Source organism: Labrus mixtus, chromosome 15, assembly GCF_963584025.1.
Source record: "Labrus mixtus chromosome 15, fLabMix1.1, whole genome shotgun sequence".
Classification (NCBI taxonomy): domain Eukaryota; kingdom Metazoa; phylum Chordata; class Actinopteri; order Labriformes; family Labridae; genus Labrus; species Labrus mixtus.
Genome location: NC_083626.1, coordinates 3,212,203 through 3,229,589, shown reverse-complemented (window position 1 = coordinate 3,229,589; position 17,387 = coordinate 3,212,203). Strand labels below are relative to the sequence as shown.

Genomic DNA, 17,387 nt, shown 5'->3' with positions numbered 1-17,387 from the left:
TGTGTCTGCAGCATCTCCAGTGAGCCTCAGCTTAATTGTTCCTGATGATGTTTTTCTTCTGTAGTGATAAGTGGATGGCAGCACCCTCCCAGGTCTGGCAGATTTACGTGCATTTCCTGGAGCGGGTGGATGTCAGCTGTGTGACTGGCCAGAGAAACTGTCAATCGCTGGTGCTGAGGGGGAGGCAGGCTGTCCGCAAGGTCAAATGTTTCTCATCACACCCCCAGGAGATTGAGGTACGGAACTTCAAGAGTAACTCGACACTGAGCCCAGTTTTGAGTCAGTTAAAAACACAGTAATTATAAGTTGATGTTTGTGTTGATTAAAATTGTTCAAATCATGTTTTCAGTCTGTGCAATGCCCCTGTGGAATAAATCAATCTAGTTTATTTATCACATGTTTCCATGTAAGGTACAATCACAGTGAAATGTAATCCTACCTGTTCCTTTATTTATATTTCTTCTTGGGGGCTGGGTTGTCTTCAGCAGTCCCTCAGCTCCTCTGATCCTCTCAATGCTGGCCTGGCATGTTGAATACCTCTTTTCTGACCATATCCAGAGGTGAAGGCAACTCTATACAGTATATTATTATAACATTATTAAAGCTTAGTGACCCTCCCAAGTGAAGTCTATGCCCTGGAAGCACAATCACTGACATCATAATCAAACTTTACGTGCAGGTTTGCGAACATTTGCTTTGTTTAATGATTCAGAGTCTTAGTAAATCCGTTGATTTCATATATTTTGACAAAAACGCCTAACCTGGTAGGCAAGTCAAGCCAGGTCCAAGTTAATTATATTCCAAAACATGTCTGGGAGATTCTTGTTTTTCTTTTCTTTCTTTCTTTTCATCTTCCACCCATGAGCTAATCTGCATTGAAATGGCTTCAACACGTATTGAAGCCATTTTGTATGTAAGCTGCTGAGTAATTGGGTGGAACCTCATGTTGGTGTTCTCTTTGTGTTTGAGTGTGCCTATTACAACCTCATGATGAATCAGGTCTGATACATTTATGGTTTATTTTGATCAAGTCTTATCTTGGATAATTTTCTTTCAACTTAAACTCATTTATATAAGTCAGGATCAGTTGTTGTTTTTTATGCATCCGTGATGATTTCTAATAGAGAGTCTTGATTCGTCTTGAAAGCCATCCAGAATTTAAAGCACTTATTTATTATTATTTACATAACTCTTCCTTTGAGTTGAAATGTGATCTCTTTGATCTTAGGGTGGTGTACTCAGTGTTTGTGGCATATGTACATCCTCCACTACCCCCCGCACATATAAAACACAATCTAACATACCAGTAAGGTGTCTGTGCTGTTTCCTCCCATGTGGCTAAGGCTACATGTTTGCCTTACTTTCTTTATTGATATCTTCTTTTTTAATTGGGAGACAAACATGTAAAGCAACATAAAGGAGACTTAGCTCTGAATCAAAACAGTGGAGATCATACATGATGTATTCTACAATTTTTCCAAACCAGATATCTGATACGTTTTGTTGTAAATTGTTCTCTTAGCAGAAGTTATAAATGAAAAGAGCAGCAATTTTTTTGTCTTGTTTTAAACCCAAGGTTGAAATTCAAGTCATTATCGAGAATGTAAAATCTTATCATTTCATTTTATTAGGTTCCCCCACTACTTCCTGCAATCATATCAGATCAAGATGCGACAGAATTTCACACGATACAAAAAATTAGCAATGGTTGTGTGCACCCTGAACACATGAGAATGTGTCTCCAGGACTGTCAGATTGCCCTGTATGTTAAAAGAGATCATTTCTTATTCATAGCCCGGTCCAAGAGTGGAGAGATTTTGACAGTGCTTCTCAGTTAAAGCTGCAATAAAAGGGCATTGAATATTACCCACTCACATCCCAGAAAGAAAAAAAAAAGTGATGGACTGTCACCATGCCAAAGCCACCATGGGTGCAAACACTGCAACCCAAACCTGTTCTGAAGAAATAGGCTACTGGCTGAAAGAGCGACAGATGTTTTTTTTTTTTTATTATTATTATTTTTTTAGATTTCACTGTATGCATCAGCTGCCGCTTTGATCTGACTCTCGGCAGGTTAGCTCACTGTGGATTGCATCGGAGGAGTCTTATAAAACAGGATAAAGCTCACCGCCAGAGAATAGCTTTGCTTTTTCTCCACAGATTGAAAACGAGCTGCACAGTAAATCTCATTCTCACATCCTTCTGTCTCTCTGTCACTTTTCCGCCTCGACTTTCTCCCATTTCATTGTCTGCCCCCTCTCTTTGCTTTTCCACCAAAACTCACTCACCCTTTCCCCCACCCACTCTCTCCTGTAATCTGTACACCCCCCCTCCCCCGACTCTGTTAACCACCTTTTCCATATTAATTCTGTCCTTTTCTACACCTTCTTTTTACCTCTTATAAAATGCTTTTTTTCCATAATGTATCAAATTCTTTGTGTCCCTTGCTCAATTCCTCCATTTCTTTCTCTCTTTGTGTCTCTTTTTCATTCAACACAATGAACAACATCTTCACACTCTCATGCCAAACTCAATCCATTTACCGCCGACTCCCGTTCCCTCTCCTTAGGTAGACCCGGACAGTGTGTTCCTGTTGCCTCCAGCAGCAGTTCAGGAGCTTCAGGTGAAGGTGCAGCCATGGCAAGCAGGAAGTCGCTTCTTTTATGTGAACGCAGTGGACGTGGAGCAGAGGCGAATTATCACCGCCTGGCTACTCTGTCTGAATGTCCATCGGCCTGTCCTGTCAAAGGTATAAGTCGTTTTGTTCGGAATACTTTAAGAGGATTTTTTTTTACTTTTAATGTATTTATTTATTTCCCCAGTTAAAGCACTAGCATTTCACATCAAACCCATATTCTCCAATGGTGAGGCTTAGTTATATGGTCATTGCCAACATGATTTTAAATACAGTTCTTACTGCAGCTCATGTGTTTGCACTTCTTAGGGCACTGATATGATGGACAGCTCCATCAAAGGTCTCTCAGTCAAAGCTGCTGGTGACTCAGTCACATTCAGCGCCTATTGAACCATCCTGGTGGTTTCCTGGGTCAGCTGAACATTCCCAACCCGTTGATGGCTATTGTCAATCAAAGGCTAAGCACAGCTCTACTCTGCTTTACACTCATCAATCCCCTCTATAACTTCTTGCTAGCCTTTCTAAATAGTCAAACTGTCAAAGGTGATGCTAACATTACCAAACTTGTGTGTTTTTTTCATCTCATGTGCAAGTCATGTTGGTGGAGTTGATATCAATCTTATCCACCTTTATGTCTTTATTGTTTCTAACCTCAATCATGTAAAACATTGTATCCATATATACTTTGTTTTAAGGGAAGCATAGGGAAAAACACAAAGCCCAGTTGGATAAACAGTGGCCTAAGCATTTCAAGGTATACTTGTGATAATAATGGGAATGTGTGCCAGTGTAGGATTAGTAGACCCCCTTGTGAGGGGGCACATTGTAACTGCAAGTAGATTACAGAATGGCCCAAACTGGTTGAAGTACTTTGTAAAGTGCACACTTTAAACCTTTATTTTATTAAATTACATGTCAAAATTATTTTTTTCATTCTCAATGAACATTATCTGATGAATGTTTCTAGGTGGATGGAATAGTAAAGTATATTCTAGAGAGGGGTCTCATGTTCTTAATTCTTAATTGTTCATTCTTAATTGTTCAGATGTCAATCAATCTGTCCATTCATTTTAATATCGCATTTCAACATGAAAGAAAAATAAATGTGTGGGGGTTGCCAGTGGCCATGTGGTTGGTGCTTGTGCCCCATTACCGCAGGTTGTGGTCCTCCAGGCGGACAGCCCAGGTTCGAGTCCGGCCTGTTGCTCCTTTCCCGCATGTCATTCCACCACTCTCTCTGTCCCTGGTTTCCAATTCTATCCACTGTCTATAATAAAGGGCTAAAAATAAAAATAAAATGTTGTTAACCACATTCTTGTACTTGTGGAGTGCAGACAGGGTGAGCTGAAAGAAAGGACAAGCATGCAGGATTTTGATTTCTCAAGGGAGTAAGCTTTATTTAGGCTGACCACAAAAGAAAAACTTAAAAACTCATTAGGTGTATCAACAATGGCTTTCTGCTAACAAAGAAACAGGGGAAAAAAAGTTTATAACAGAGGGAAAACTGGATGTCCTAACAGTATCCTCCTCAGGAGTAACATATACAGAGTAGACCATCCAACCTGCTGTCTTCAGACTTTTAACCCTGTTACCTGTCTTCTTTGGGCCAATCAGGGAGGAGCTCTGAAATTAGTCATTTTGAGACACTTCATCTCAGGTTTTCTCAATCTCCCTTCCCCTAGAATAAAAAAAAAACTCAATCATTATTTAGTCGATCAATCGATTCATCTTTATTTCATAACAGATGTTATCACAAGACACTTTACAAAAAGCAGGTAAAAAGACCTTACTCATTGTTGTGTTACAAAAACCCAACCTTAATCCATCATGAGCACTAATCAACATTTACTGTGGCAAGAAAAAAACGTCCTTTAAAGAGGCAGAATCCTTGTAAAGAACCAGACTCATGATGAACCACCATCTGCTGAAACTGTGCTGGATGTGAAAAATGGGATAGAAGCAGAAGCACGAAGAAGGCTAGGGACACACTTTAAAAGGGCATTTTGACCCCTCAAAGCGCTTTAAACTTAATGTCACATTAACCTACAGTATCACACACATATTGATACTGTGACATACAACATGCAAAGCTGAATATCAGTACTAACCTCATCCTTTTCACACACAGCTGGCTATGCCCGCAGGAGAAATTAACAAAAACATGTGGACTGCAGAAGCCTAACCTCCTTAAATCCTATTTTTAGATGAACTTGAAATTGTTGAATTAAACTGATAGAAAAATACTTCACAATACAGATCGTAACATGTTATCAAAATAAAAGTTTGAGACCATTCTTCTTTGTATTCAGATTCACAGCAGTGTGGAAGCAGTCTTACTTGTGCTGCCTTATAGTTTTCTATTAAGCATGATACTGATCTAACCCCTTTGTCTTTGGTGGGTTGCAGTGGATGAACTTAGAATTTATTTATTTATTTAAATGTATTTGTACATTTTGACAAATCTGTTGGGAAGAAATACATTAAGCTTTTCATATCGCTTTACAACTACACATCATCAACACATGGACAAATCTTCTGCTCTAAGCCCCTCCCCTAAGCGTAATTTTTCTTCTCACCTGTTCATCCCTGAATAACTGTGCTGAGGGTTTGATGGAAAACGCTAAAGAGCAGAGCTGACAGGGGAAGCCTTTCTCTATGTTCAAAATCTAAAAGAGGATTCTCTTCACCTGTTTTTGTATATTTGGAGGAGGAGGAGGTCAGAAGCATCAATAGAAACATTACTCTTACATGTTTTTACAAAAGTCCCAGTGCACTCAAACAATAGTTAACGTCAACAATCAATACAAGCAGTACAACAGTGAACAGTTTTGTCTGTGTGTGTGTGTTTGTGTGCGTGTGTGTGTCTGTGTGTGTGCGCAGGCATTTGAAGTGTGTGTCCCAGTTGGTGGTGGGCGTGGCAGCTCCAGGAAGATCACCTACACCAACCCTTACACACGCAGTCGCACGTTTCTGCTCCGCTCTGACCATCCCGATCTGCTCCAGTTCAAAGAGGATAAGTTCCAGGTGAGATAAGGCAGGAAGTCATGCAGTTCTCTTTCTCTCAGAAAATCAATACTTTGAATAACACCAAAGGGAACATTTCTCCTTGACTAAACTTTCTCTTTGTTGTTGGAGGAAACCAAGACCTGCAGCAGCTCAGGTAGTTTCACAGGATTAATGGTACCATGTGATGTTACAAACCTGTAAATAATAAGCATTAGCTTTAATCTGAGAATGTCAATGATGAATGGTAGGAATCCTTTCTTTCAACCTTTTTTTAATCCAGTGTGCAATAAAATTCTGGAAATAACCACAAATGCATTCAATACTGCACAACACAATCTACATATTGATAGATATCACAGTGTTACCAAGGTTACCAAGCTTATAAAATCCTATTTAAAATAAAGCATTAGGAAAGTGAAGCATTTCATCGCTTTTTCACACATCACTAATCGAGCTGATACCAATGTAGAAGCAGCTTCCTCCACACCGAAGTGCATGTTTTTGATGTGACAAACCTCAAAGGACATATAAGCAAACAACTGTTAGCAAGAAAATGGTTCTGTTGGCTTGTTCTACTTTCCCCACTCTCACTTCATGATATCAGAAACATTATCAGTTCAATCAGGAGAGACTTAAAATAAAAGTACTTTTACTGTACTAAAAACTGTACCTTTATATTGAAATCTTTTGGTACAAGCACAAGTCGATTGGCATTAAAAGGAAGCACTCAAATTACTAGTACTTCAAATCTGACAGTACTTGAGTAAATGTACTTGTAACTTCCCCCAGATGAAGATTTACATCCAATGTAATGCATTATTTTGTAAGAAAACACGATACAAAACAGAGATAAGGATCCCTGCTGTAGTACAGTAATTAAAATAAGGTAACACATCTGTATTTCAAGTTTCTTAATCATAAGTGTAGCAGAAAAATGTTTCCATAATGTCTTAGAACCAAGCTGCATCTTCCGGTGTTGAAAGATGAAGCCAATGCGGAAGTGAAAAATCCTGCAGTTCTTTAAGTGTCCACTTGAGGCTGGCTGCAGGAGCCCCAGAAGTCTCACACAAACCCCATTAAAATAAGCCTGTTTTTACAAATATGTTTACAGCCTGGTTCAAAAACAGAAATAGGTCTGGTAAGCTCATGTTTCAATCAGCACACACTCTACATGGGGTGAATTTTGATAACTCATCCTTTTGATTTTATGAAGGATTAGCGTTATTCACAATATAAGAAGCCGATCTGATCAGCAGGCTGGTGCGGTGTAACAGTTTGTCAAGAGGCTTAAAACCCGCCTCAGCTCCATCTCTCAGCCTGTCATTAGGTTGACTGAAATTAGGCTGAGACAGGATTTCCAGCATGGCGAGCGCCACCGATGGGCTTCCAGAGCCCCCTGCAGTAACAGATGGGCGACGTCACTCAGGCTTCATCCATTAATATTTACACTCTTTGCTTAAAACATAAAGAAAACAATCAACTTGTATAAAACTTTATTTCAATAAATGTTAAAAGTTTGTTGAAACTCTACTCACTCTGTAAGCAGCACAATTGAAGAGCAGCAACAGAAGCTCGTTCTTCTGTCTGTGTCCACACAGCATGCAATCAGGCACAATATTGACCAGAGGTCACCTTTGTTTTCTCAATACTCAGAGGGTTACAAAGGCATACATGAGATGGACAGCCTTTATAACACATGTCTGGAATGCCTCCTGTGCAGACATACTTTTACTGAAGGTCATCATTCCAGTGCACTTTTAAACTATAACAGAGTGAAGATGGAGCTGTAGTATAGTCAGGGTACAGTGTGGTGGTGACGAGGAAATAGACATTTTGGAATTGAATTATTTCAACTGTGTCTCTCACTGACATTTGAGCCTGTTATCAGCCTCTGAATCAGGTTCGGTTTCCTCTCAGTTAAAATCATGATTTGGCTATGCTGCATCATCACCGACTGTGCTGCTCCCCCATGAAGAACTTTGCAGACTGACACTGTTAAACTCTGAGGGAAAAAAAAGTTCTGACTTGCACGCTGAAGGTGAATAGAAGTCATTTTGTGTGGAAAAATAAACTTTTAGTGTCAAGCGTAACGGATGAGGATGAATGTTTATGACTTTCCTGTAATCTTGACAGGAAAGTAAAAGACATCAGTGATTATTGACCTCACACGTTGACTGCTTATTACTCCTCCGTTAGACAAGTGACTGATTCTCTTGTTAGCCTAGAACGAAACAGAAGGAATATAACAAAGTCACCACTGCTGACGTTTTATGAGGTTGTCAGTCTGAGTGCCTATAATAGCTCAATTCGCACATAGACGGGAAGAACAGAAGCCACTGTTGTCATTGCCTTTCAATTGCTGAGGTGTGATCAAATGGAAAAAACAAACGGGAAAAACAGCATTTTAAATGAACTAATAAATGAATGAGATGCAATGGGAGTCTGTTTCCACATAAACTATTCAAGAGTCTCCCTGCTGCTGTCCAGCAGACACTGCATCAATAAGACAAAAGGAGATACGGAGAGTGAAAAATAGCTCATTGTGTTTTCCATCTTGTCAGCAGGGCTGCGGGTGTCTTATAAAGAATTTATTGTGCCCCCAGCATTAGGCAAATGTGAAGACACTGGACTCTTTTTTTTTAAAGTAACTACCGTGCCTTGATAAAATCAGCTGTCAGGGGTCCAGATCTATATTGCTGGGCTTTGGGGGAAGATTACAGCATAAATCCCCCAAATTGACCTATAAATCCATCGCTGGCTTTCACAATATGTCTGATAAAAATACTGCGGAAAACAAGGACAAGAAAAAAGTTTAACAAGAGTGAGTGTAGGGTTATATTTTAAAAACAAACAACCACATATCAGTAATCCTCCTCCTGTCATAGTTTGTCATGATTTTACACCCTCATCATGGAATAATTAATATTCAATAAATCAATAACAGTTTCTTTCCTTTACTTGGTGTTCATTTTTCTTCCTTCCGAGCCATGTGATGCATAAAAAAGTGAAAACAAAAATGTGTCATATTTAAGATTTATAGCTTGACTTGGATGAAGATCTTGATCTTCTTCAGTTGAAGTGAAGAAGCCGTTCGGAGGAGAGGTAAAACGTCTTCAAGATCTTCAACCAGGTCCAGTTGCCTTTGAATCAGGCTTCACATTTACCATGACCTGGTAGTGTGCTGCTCAACACTGATGACATCACATTATGGTTAACTTTAACCCATTCAGTATCATATGAGGGAATCCTCAAAGCACTTTTACAGCATGACTTATAACTGACACTGTGTTTCTAAGTTGTTTGTCTCCGAGCCTCTTTGTTGACAAAGGTGGCACACGATGAAGCAAGCCCAACCTCTTAAACATCTCATTTCTTTTGGATATTTGGTTTCTATAACCCTGGGTTTCTATGATGATGTTCACATAAAAGGGGCGGAGTCGTATCTCACAATCTCCGAGCAAAACTGTAATGTTGAAATGTGTATACACATACAGAGTGGTTCTGGACTTGTAAAAATGTTTGAAAAAAAAGTTTGAAAACATGAAAACGACAAGTAGTTACGTTTAATTCAAGTCCAAAACATAAAAGGCTTCAGTGCTTTGGTGTCTCTGCTGTAGGATGATAACTGTAAATCATCATACATTTTATATTTAAAAAACACACACAGGGGAGACAAAATGTTTTGTCTGTCTCTCTCTCCCCCCTCTCTCGATCAGCTCACAGAGGTCTTTGATCAAGAGATCTGATTGGTCAGTCAGTGTTTCATACATATTGAGCTCTGCTCCACAGCAGGTTATGTGTTCACTTAAGTTACCATGGCAATCTACCCTGGTAAGAAGGGAACCACCTTTTCATGGGCTCTGCACCATCAGTCCTGTTTGCTCTATAAAGGCTATATCTAAAAAGGCAGACCATATGGAGTGAGGCAGGTTGGCCATGTCACATTCACATTTGATTGTCATTTTTCTGAGGTGATGACATCAATACATCGCTGAACAAATATTATAATAAAAATAAAATGATTATAATAAACTTCATTTGCATATGGAACAAAGTGATGTTAGATAAAAGAAAATGATTAAGAACAAACACACTGAGTATGCAATAAGATTTAAACATAAACAATGTATAAAACAATAGGCTTTATTTCACTTACCGAGCACAGACTTAAGTAGAAGAATCAGACAAGCCTCATCTTTGTATACTTCAAATCTTTTCACTGTCAAGTCGGTCCTGAATTCTAACAGGGTTCTGACAGCAAAGGCCCAGTTGCTCCTGTCCAAATAGAAATAAACACATGCAAACACACAAATAAAAGAGTTAATATCTATTCTGTCCCAATTTAAACTGAATGGAGGATCAATAAAATATCATCATGTAATGAAGCCATCAGGTTCCGATGTAAATGAAGTGTGTGTTTGATATGTTCACTGTGTTCAGATCAGCGGAGGAGAGAGTTATACTATCGGACTACGATTTGCCCCGAGCCAGAGTCCCGGTTCAGTGGAGATACTGGTGTACGTGAACAACCTGGAGGAGAAGACGGAGGAGACGTTCTGTGTGAAGGTCAACTACTCGTGAACTGATGCTGTTCATATCAGACAGTGAGCACCAACGGCTTCCTGAACACGCTGACTGATCCGTCTCTTTAATATATTTTCTGAGTGTGAAATGAACTCAAATGAGTACAAATGAGCTGTAATTGTCCTACTTAGTGTGTGTCATTTTGTATAATATCAGTTGTCAGACAGAATAAACTCTCTTTTTATCACAGATTTTGTTGGTGGAGATTTTCAGTCTTGTACAAGTTCTGTATTTTATGACTGCATGATGGATGCTTTGTGCCTGCTGAGTCTCACTGAAATAGGGTCACATCTCAAGAATCAAACACACTGAATTCAAAATTAGCAGAAAAATCAGCTTTCTCTCAACATCCCTAAACACACATCCAAACACAAGCGATACACCAAAGCAAGGCAGAAACTTAACTTTTTATGAATAAAAGTGGAAATTAGGTTGCAGGAGAGAAACAGAGAAAAATATATTTTTTTAATCTTTTGGAAGTTAGACATTTTTCGCTTGTTTTTTTTTTTTTTTTTTTTGAATCAGCAAAGCAGCAACATCAGTGTCAAGACAAAATCCCAATTGTCGTGTGTCCTCCTCTTCTGAAATGTCCGCAGGGGGGGCGAGGGTGAAAGCAATAACATTTTATGGACTTTAATTACCCAGCACACCCACTTGAATGCCACTTGATGGCTGAGTTTGGGTCTAAGACAAGTTAGGGGTCCGCTCTCTGGGTCCCCTTGCATCCCGAACAACATATCCTCATCACCATCATTATTAGAAACAGTGGCGTAATGAGGTATGTCTCTACACCGAGGCACATACCTCTTCAGATCGCCCTCATTAACACCAGCACCCTTTTAAACCCCTCCATCCTCTCCTTCCTGCTCTCGCTGCTGTGTGTCTGGCTGTCTGAGACAGAGAGAGAGAGAGTGATAGCGAGAGAGAGAAGGCCGTGCACATTGGGTTATATAACGCCAAGTTACATAAGAACCCCCTCCCCTCCCCACGCTCACTCCATCCCCTCCCCTCATCGCCTCGTCTCTCATTAGAATGCATGCTGCAAAATAAGCTTCACTACAGCAGGAAAAGGCTAATAAAAAGATCACCTCATTGTCTCCTCTTCCGTATACATATTAACAGCTAACAGAAATACATATTCAAGCTCTATTCACACATTCATTTGTTTCTGTAAACTTTGACTTCTTTGATCTTTCAAAGTTTATCTCTATATTATTATCATGTACCACATGGATGTCGACAGGGTCGTTGTTTGCTGTTATCTTTCCTATTCTTCATATTGGCTCTGAAGGAAACCTTTGAGCAAGAACAGAGGACAAAACAATCAGTGATCAGTCAGTCATGCTGTGAATTAAAAAAAATAATAGTTAGAGATTAAGCTTTAACCGTGTTTGTTATCCAAATGCTGTATATACTGTATCTTAATAGTACCAGGCGATAATCATTAAAGATCCCTCTTTGTATTTCCATGGATTACATGAACCAGCATGGAATAAATTTACACAAATCAGTGTTTGGCTGAACCTGTGCAAGCTCACCTTATGGCCTTGAATCAGGCTAAATAGTCAGTCAGTCTTTATTTTATCTTGCTTTAACCAACTATTGTATAATTCAACACAAGTTAAAATATTTATGCCATTAATAGAAGACGTTGCTGACAAATTATGCAAAATACACTTAAGCGTGTTTTTCTAACACTAATATGCCTGTCTTCAAACCTCCCCCCAATTATGAAAACAGTCAATCCTCTCTGTCTTCTGCCTGCTCCACTTTTCAGGAAATGTGTGCTCTAACAGGGCGTAGGAAGATTTTCCCTTCATGACATCACAAAGGGCACTTTGACACTCCCACAGCTAGTTGTTTGTTTTTCCCTCTGAGTCTGCCTTCTCACCATGCAAGACAGCCTAAGGTACATCCCCTTCCAGACACAGCTCATTTGCATTTAAAGCTACAGACACAGAAACAGTCTGTCCTGAGCAGGGCTGAAACATAGCTGTTTATAGGCATGATCAAATACAGGAGCAGAGTCAATTTTGAGACGGAAACTTTACAGACATGTTTTGGGGAGCTCTGAGACTTATTTCAACTTGTTCAAAGGGAGTAGAATAATGTGACCTTTAAATTTGAGTATTGTCTTCCATCCTGTACAGTGGCAACCAATGCTGCTCACCATCTTTGTGGCTACTTTTGTAAAACCATTTCTGACTCAGAGGTAGAGAGTGGGTAGCCCTTCAAGTGGCAGTTCAATCCCTGGCTTCTACTGTTGGGAAAGACATTGAACCCCAAAAAATTGCTCCAGATGGCTAAGCCTATGGTGTATATGATTGTGTGTGAATGATTTGGTGATTACTGGCCTTGCATGACATTTGATTAGTGTGAGCATGTGTTTTAAAGGGTGAATGCTGACATGCAGTGTTTAGTTTAGTTTAGTTTATTGGGATCCCCATTAGCTGCAGCATTACAACAGCTATTCTTCCTGGGTTCCTCACAACAGACTTTACATAGTGACAATGCAACCATTACAACACATAACAAATAACATTAATCATAAACAGGATTAACAGGACACGACTAGAACAGACACACGCATTCACACACACACAAGCTCCTATTTCCAAATAATGATACATTATACATACCTGCATACGTACACACTCGTACACAATACATACATATACATATAAATATGCACATATACATGCATATACATACAATACATATATGCACACCATGTTCTTCATGTAAAACACCTTGAGTGGTAAGAAGACTAGAAAGGGGATTTATAAGTGCAGTGCATTTACCGTTCAATTTACCATGTATGGTGTAAGGCCACTACCAGCTATGTAGGAGGCTTATACATTCTCAATTCTGTCTGCAAAGCTCTAGTTTTTCTCATACAGATGCAGGCAGTGATTCAGAGATTTTGAAACCTTTGCAATCCTCTTATAAGCTTGAATGCAACTATAAACTACTTTACAGAATGAGGACTGCACATTTAGTTCCTTGGTTATGATATATATGTATCCACCTACAGTTATTAAAGACAGGAGAAATGATTGCCCTGACAGATAACTCTTTTTGTATATATGCACACACATTTCACATGACAAATTCATTGTATGAACACCTTAACTATCCTAAGAACTGCAGCACAAGATACTAAAGGTTTTTATCACAGTCTTTACAGCATGTTCCCAGTGTCTGCTGGGATGGAGATGGTGAACAGCTGTCATGTTTTCATGCTTTACTACCGCTGTGTGGAGAACATCTTGTGCTGCCATCCATCCCCAATTTCTCTGGTAGGGCTGGGAGTCTCTTTTCTCTCGCAGCCCTACAATGGGAATCACTCTGTGGCTGATTAGACAGGTTTGTATTGTGTGAAAAATCTCCCCTGTTGCAGCTTTCATACTTGCATCCTGGTTGGAGCAGGAGGGGAGCTGCATGGTTGTTTTCTCAGCGAGGGGGCAGAGCTGCGCTGACACCTTATTAGCGCTGCCAGTCCAGTTGTTGTCGGTTCCTCCTGAAGGAGCACAGACACCAGCCACAACAGCTCACATCGTCTGCTCACCTTGTTAGTGTGTTTAGACGGCTCATGTAGCTGCCCAGCCAAGAAGATGCCGTGGTATTTTGTAAGGTGGAAAGGGCGCCTGTTATTGTCCTGATTTTTGAGAGAACCACACCTACCTGCTGGGGCATGCATGTGTGTTAAACAGCTTTTTGTGTGTGTGTGTGTGTGTGTGTGTGTGTGTGTGTGTGTGTGTGTGTTTGTACGCTTCTCGCCTGATCCATGTGAGTGGGTGCATGCCTATGAGAGAATACAGCCACACAGGTATCAAAGAGGTTTTTAAACTGGAGGAATATGCAACCTAGCAACCAGCCCTCCTCTTCATGAACACCACTGGCCTGGATTGGCACTTGTACAGTGATGGGAGATTCTGTGTTTTTAAAGCAATTCACTGAAAAACTATATTTAAAAAAGAATAGTCAAAACAACAGTCTTTCCACGCTTCATCCGTAACATCACAGCTGATATTTCAACAGCAACACAAAAGCCGTGTCATCACTAAATGGGGTGTGGTTAGAACTGCAACATGCTCTGAAGGTTGCAACTCACAGATTTAAATTTATCTTCAGAAATTTGATATGAAATTACTGTAAAGAGTGAAAATATGTTTTTTTTTTAACAATGAAAGAAGAAGAAGAAAGCAGCAGAAATGAAAAGAAAAGTAAAGTGAAAGCAGTTGTCTCATCTTCTCTCAGGGAGGGAGAAATGGGTCACATTAGATGTGAAGTGCAAGAAGGAGCTATTAACAAATTGAAATTCAATTACCTCGTTACCCGTCACAGCAGGACCTTCCCTCCGCCATGACTGCCGAGCACCAAGGAAATGTGTTTGGGTGAGGGAGCATTACTGTTCCTCTCATTGCAAACACACATCCAGTTTGAAGACAGCTCTCAGTAGGTGGCAGCCTTACACTCACACAGCAAATTCCCACCGTTGTTTTCACTAACCACTCATCCTTTAAAGCAGAAGCAGAAGCATAAGGTTGTAAGTTATCATAAATGACCAATGGCCCAGCCTATACCAAGTAACCTTATTTTACATAGACAGTTTTTTATACTTCATACTTTCTTATAGAATAGATTATTCAATACTGACTTGTTTGAACTGCATACAAAGTGATAACACAGTGATTTGTTTTAATTAGGAAATGGCCAAATTAGAGAAGGATAAACAGTGATAGTGGGTAAAACATGATTCCTCCTCTGCCTCCTCTTCTCCCTCTCTCGTTCTGCTCCCTGAGTGTGTGTGTTTGATGTTCCTGCACTAACTTCCAAGTGGTTTGATGATCAGGTACATCTTATATTTTTGATTAGCTTAGTTCAAAGTTGATTTTTTTGAGCAACTCAAATTTAACTGTAAAATGACTCTTCCATCTGTCTACTGTAGAGGGTAAAGTCACTATCTAGGAAAAGCATTGCACAGCCCTCTCTACAGACCTGTCCAAGGCATCTGATACAGTGGACTATACAGCACTTTAACATAAACTGAGTGAATGACTGTCAATACAAATGGATAACTGGTTTAACAACTACATTACAGATAGAACACAGTGTGCAGGCTGAAGGTTGCACTTCTAGCTCATTCAATGTAACCAAAGGAGAGCCTCAGGGGTCAGCCCTGGGGCCACTCCTATTCATTCTATGTATATATATATATATATATATATATATATACTGTATATATCAAAATATTTTGAATGAATTTTTCAAATCGTATGCTGATGACACTAATATATACTGCTCAGCACCCACTCTCCGTTACAACTTTCTTTTCACCCTGCACAACAAAATTCTACAATTTAAAATGTATTTTCAAAGCATATAAACCGAAAGTCATGCTGTTTTGAAATGCAAAATCTAAACCACCAAACCTTCCATTGATATCCACATTGCAGGGTACACAGAGCGATTCTTCTTCAACCTACAGATATCTTGGTATTTTAATAAATGTATCTTTTTGTCTTACACCTCACATTCAGGAGCAAACTGGACCTGGGTTTTTTTAATTTCAGAATCAAAGTCAGCCTTTCTTTTGAATCTAAAAAGAGACTGATTGCTTCTTTAATATCTATATTGGACTATGATGATTTTATACATGCATACCTCTTTGCAAAGCTTACATGCTCTGTACCGTGTAGCGTGGAGCTTTGTGGTTCTTCACTAACTTTAAAGCCCCCACCTCACTATTTGCCTGTTTGCTGTATGTACTGTATGTGTTGGATTGTCATCTTTGTCTTAAACACTGGCCTATTCTTATTTACAAGGCTTTTTAGGTCTACTTCCTTCATACCTTCTGACCTACATCAGACACAAGAGTACAGGGACTTAGCATCTTTGGTCCCAGGAGCTTGTCTTTCTGTCTTTTCAAAAGGTCAGAGCTAAACTGGGGGGGAAGACATTTAAGTTTGCTGCTCTCTTTACTTGGAATAAATTACAAAAAGACCTGAAACATTGAGCTGGTCTCATCAGATGATTTTAAGGGGAATTTAAATGACTGAGGTACAACTGGCTGTAGGTGTTCTGCCTGATATATTTGATGGTAGTGTGTGATCTTAACAATATTTTACTGTTTTAATTGGTTCAGATAATGTCTTTTTAATGTATTATAATCTTGTATGTTGTTCTATGTATGGCTGCTCATTGTTTGTCAGAACTTTGCTGCTGCCTGTCTAGGCCAGGACAGTCTCTTTCTTTTTATACGTCAACAAAGTTTTTATAACTGGAGTTGTAAAACTGTGGATAAACTGTACTGAGCGTCACAATCCTCGCAAAATGACTCTTTTCAACATCAAACTTTGATCAGTTCGCCTTAATTAAATTCCCGAAGTCCATTGAGTCATTTTGTCCTTCACCAGAATTAAGCAGCCTCAGCCAGCAGACATCTTGTGTAAGCAATTTTTGAAACAAGCAAAAAATAAATAATTAAAGACCAAAAATAAACACACGTTATAAAACAATTATATTAAAATGATAAGGCTGAATTCCTACATAGAATTGATCAATTAGGAAGTACTAAGAGTCACAAATTTCGATCACAAGTCTACTGATTAGTGTGAACACCTACTTAGGAAGTGTAAACACTCTTAATATATCTTTAATATCTTCCCAATTCTATGTAACCCAGTCAGCTTTTTTTGAACACATACCATGCTATGCCTGAACTGTTGACCTGTTGCAGGCATATTGTCTGTATGTAAACAAAGGACAGAGCTAGAGAGAGAAAACATAAATCAACTAAGCTTAACAGTATATACAAATCTTAACAGTATTTCAAAATGTGAAAAAGCCCACAAAACCTTCTCATAGATCAAACTGTTTTGTTTGTATAGTTTGAGAGCAATGATATTGTAAGATTTAAAAGTGAAGTAAATTCATATATTTGAGTTAATCCATGTATTTAAGTTTAAGTTAAAAATAAGTTAACATTTATATATATTAAACTATTTACATATTTGAGTTTACAAAGTTAATATATAGTTTATTATATATATCATTATAGTTAATGATATATTTACATGTTTTAATGTTTGCAGTAGCACCTAGTAACTGTGACCAAATTATATTGAATCTACTTCTGTGTTTGTCATAATGTTTGCCT

At 39.0% G+C, this 17,387-nt stretch overlaps 1 protein-coding gene across 2 annotated transcripts in view; it reads left to right on the top strand.

Annotated features, from left to right (window-relative positions):
* The window catches only part of nphp4 (nephronophthisis 4), a 200,754-nt gene extending 189,066 nt beyond the window's left edge, over window positions 1-11,688 (top strand). For both annotated transcript variants that reach the window (XM_061057571.1, XM_061057569.1), the window contains exons 26-29: window positions 65-236; window positions 2,570-2,749; window positions 5,516-5,659; window positions 10,082-11,688. In XM_061057571.1, the coding sequence (XP_060913554.1) occupies window positions 65-236; window positions 2,570-2,749; window positions 5,516-5,659; window positions 10,082-10,222 (637 nt within the window). In that variant the 3' untranslated portion in view covers window positions 10,223-11,688. The remainder of the gene's footprint in view (window positions 1-64; window positions 237-2,569; window positions 2,750-5,515; window positions 5,660-10,081) is intronic.
* Window positions 11,689-17,387: the final 5,699 nt, after the last annotated feature.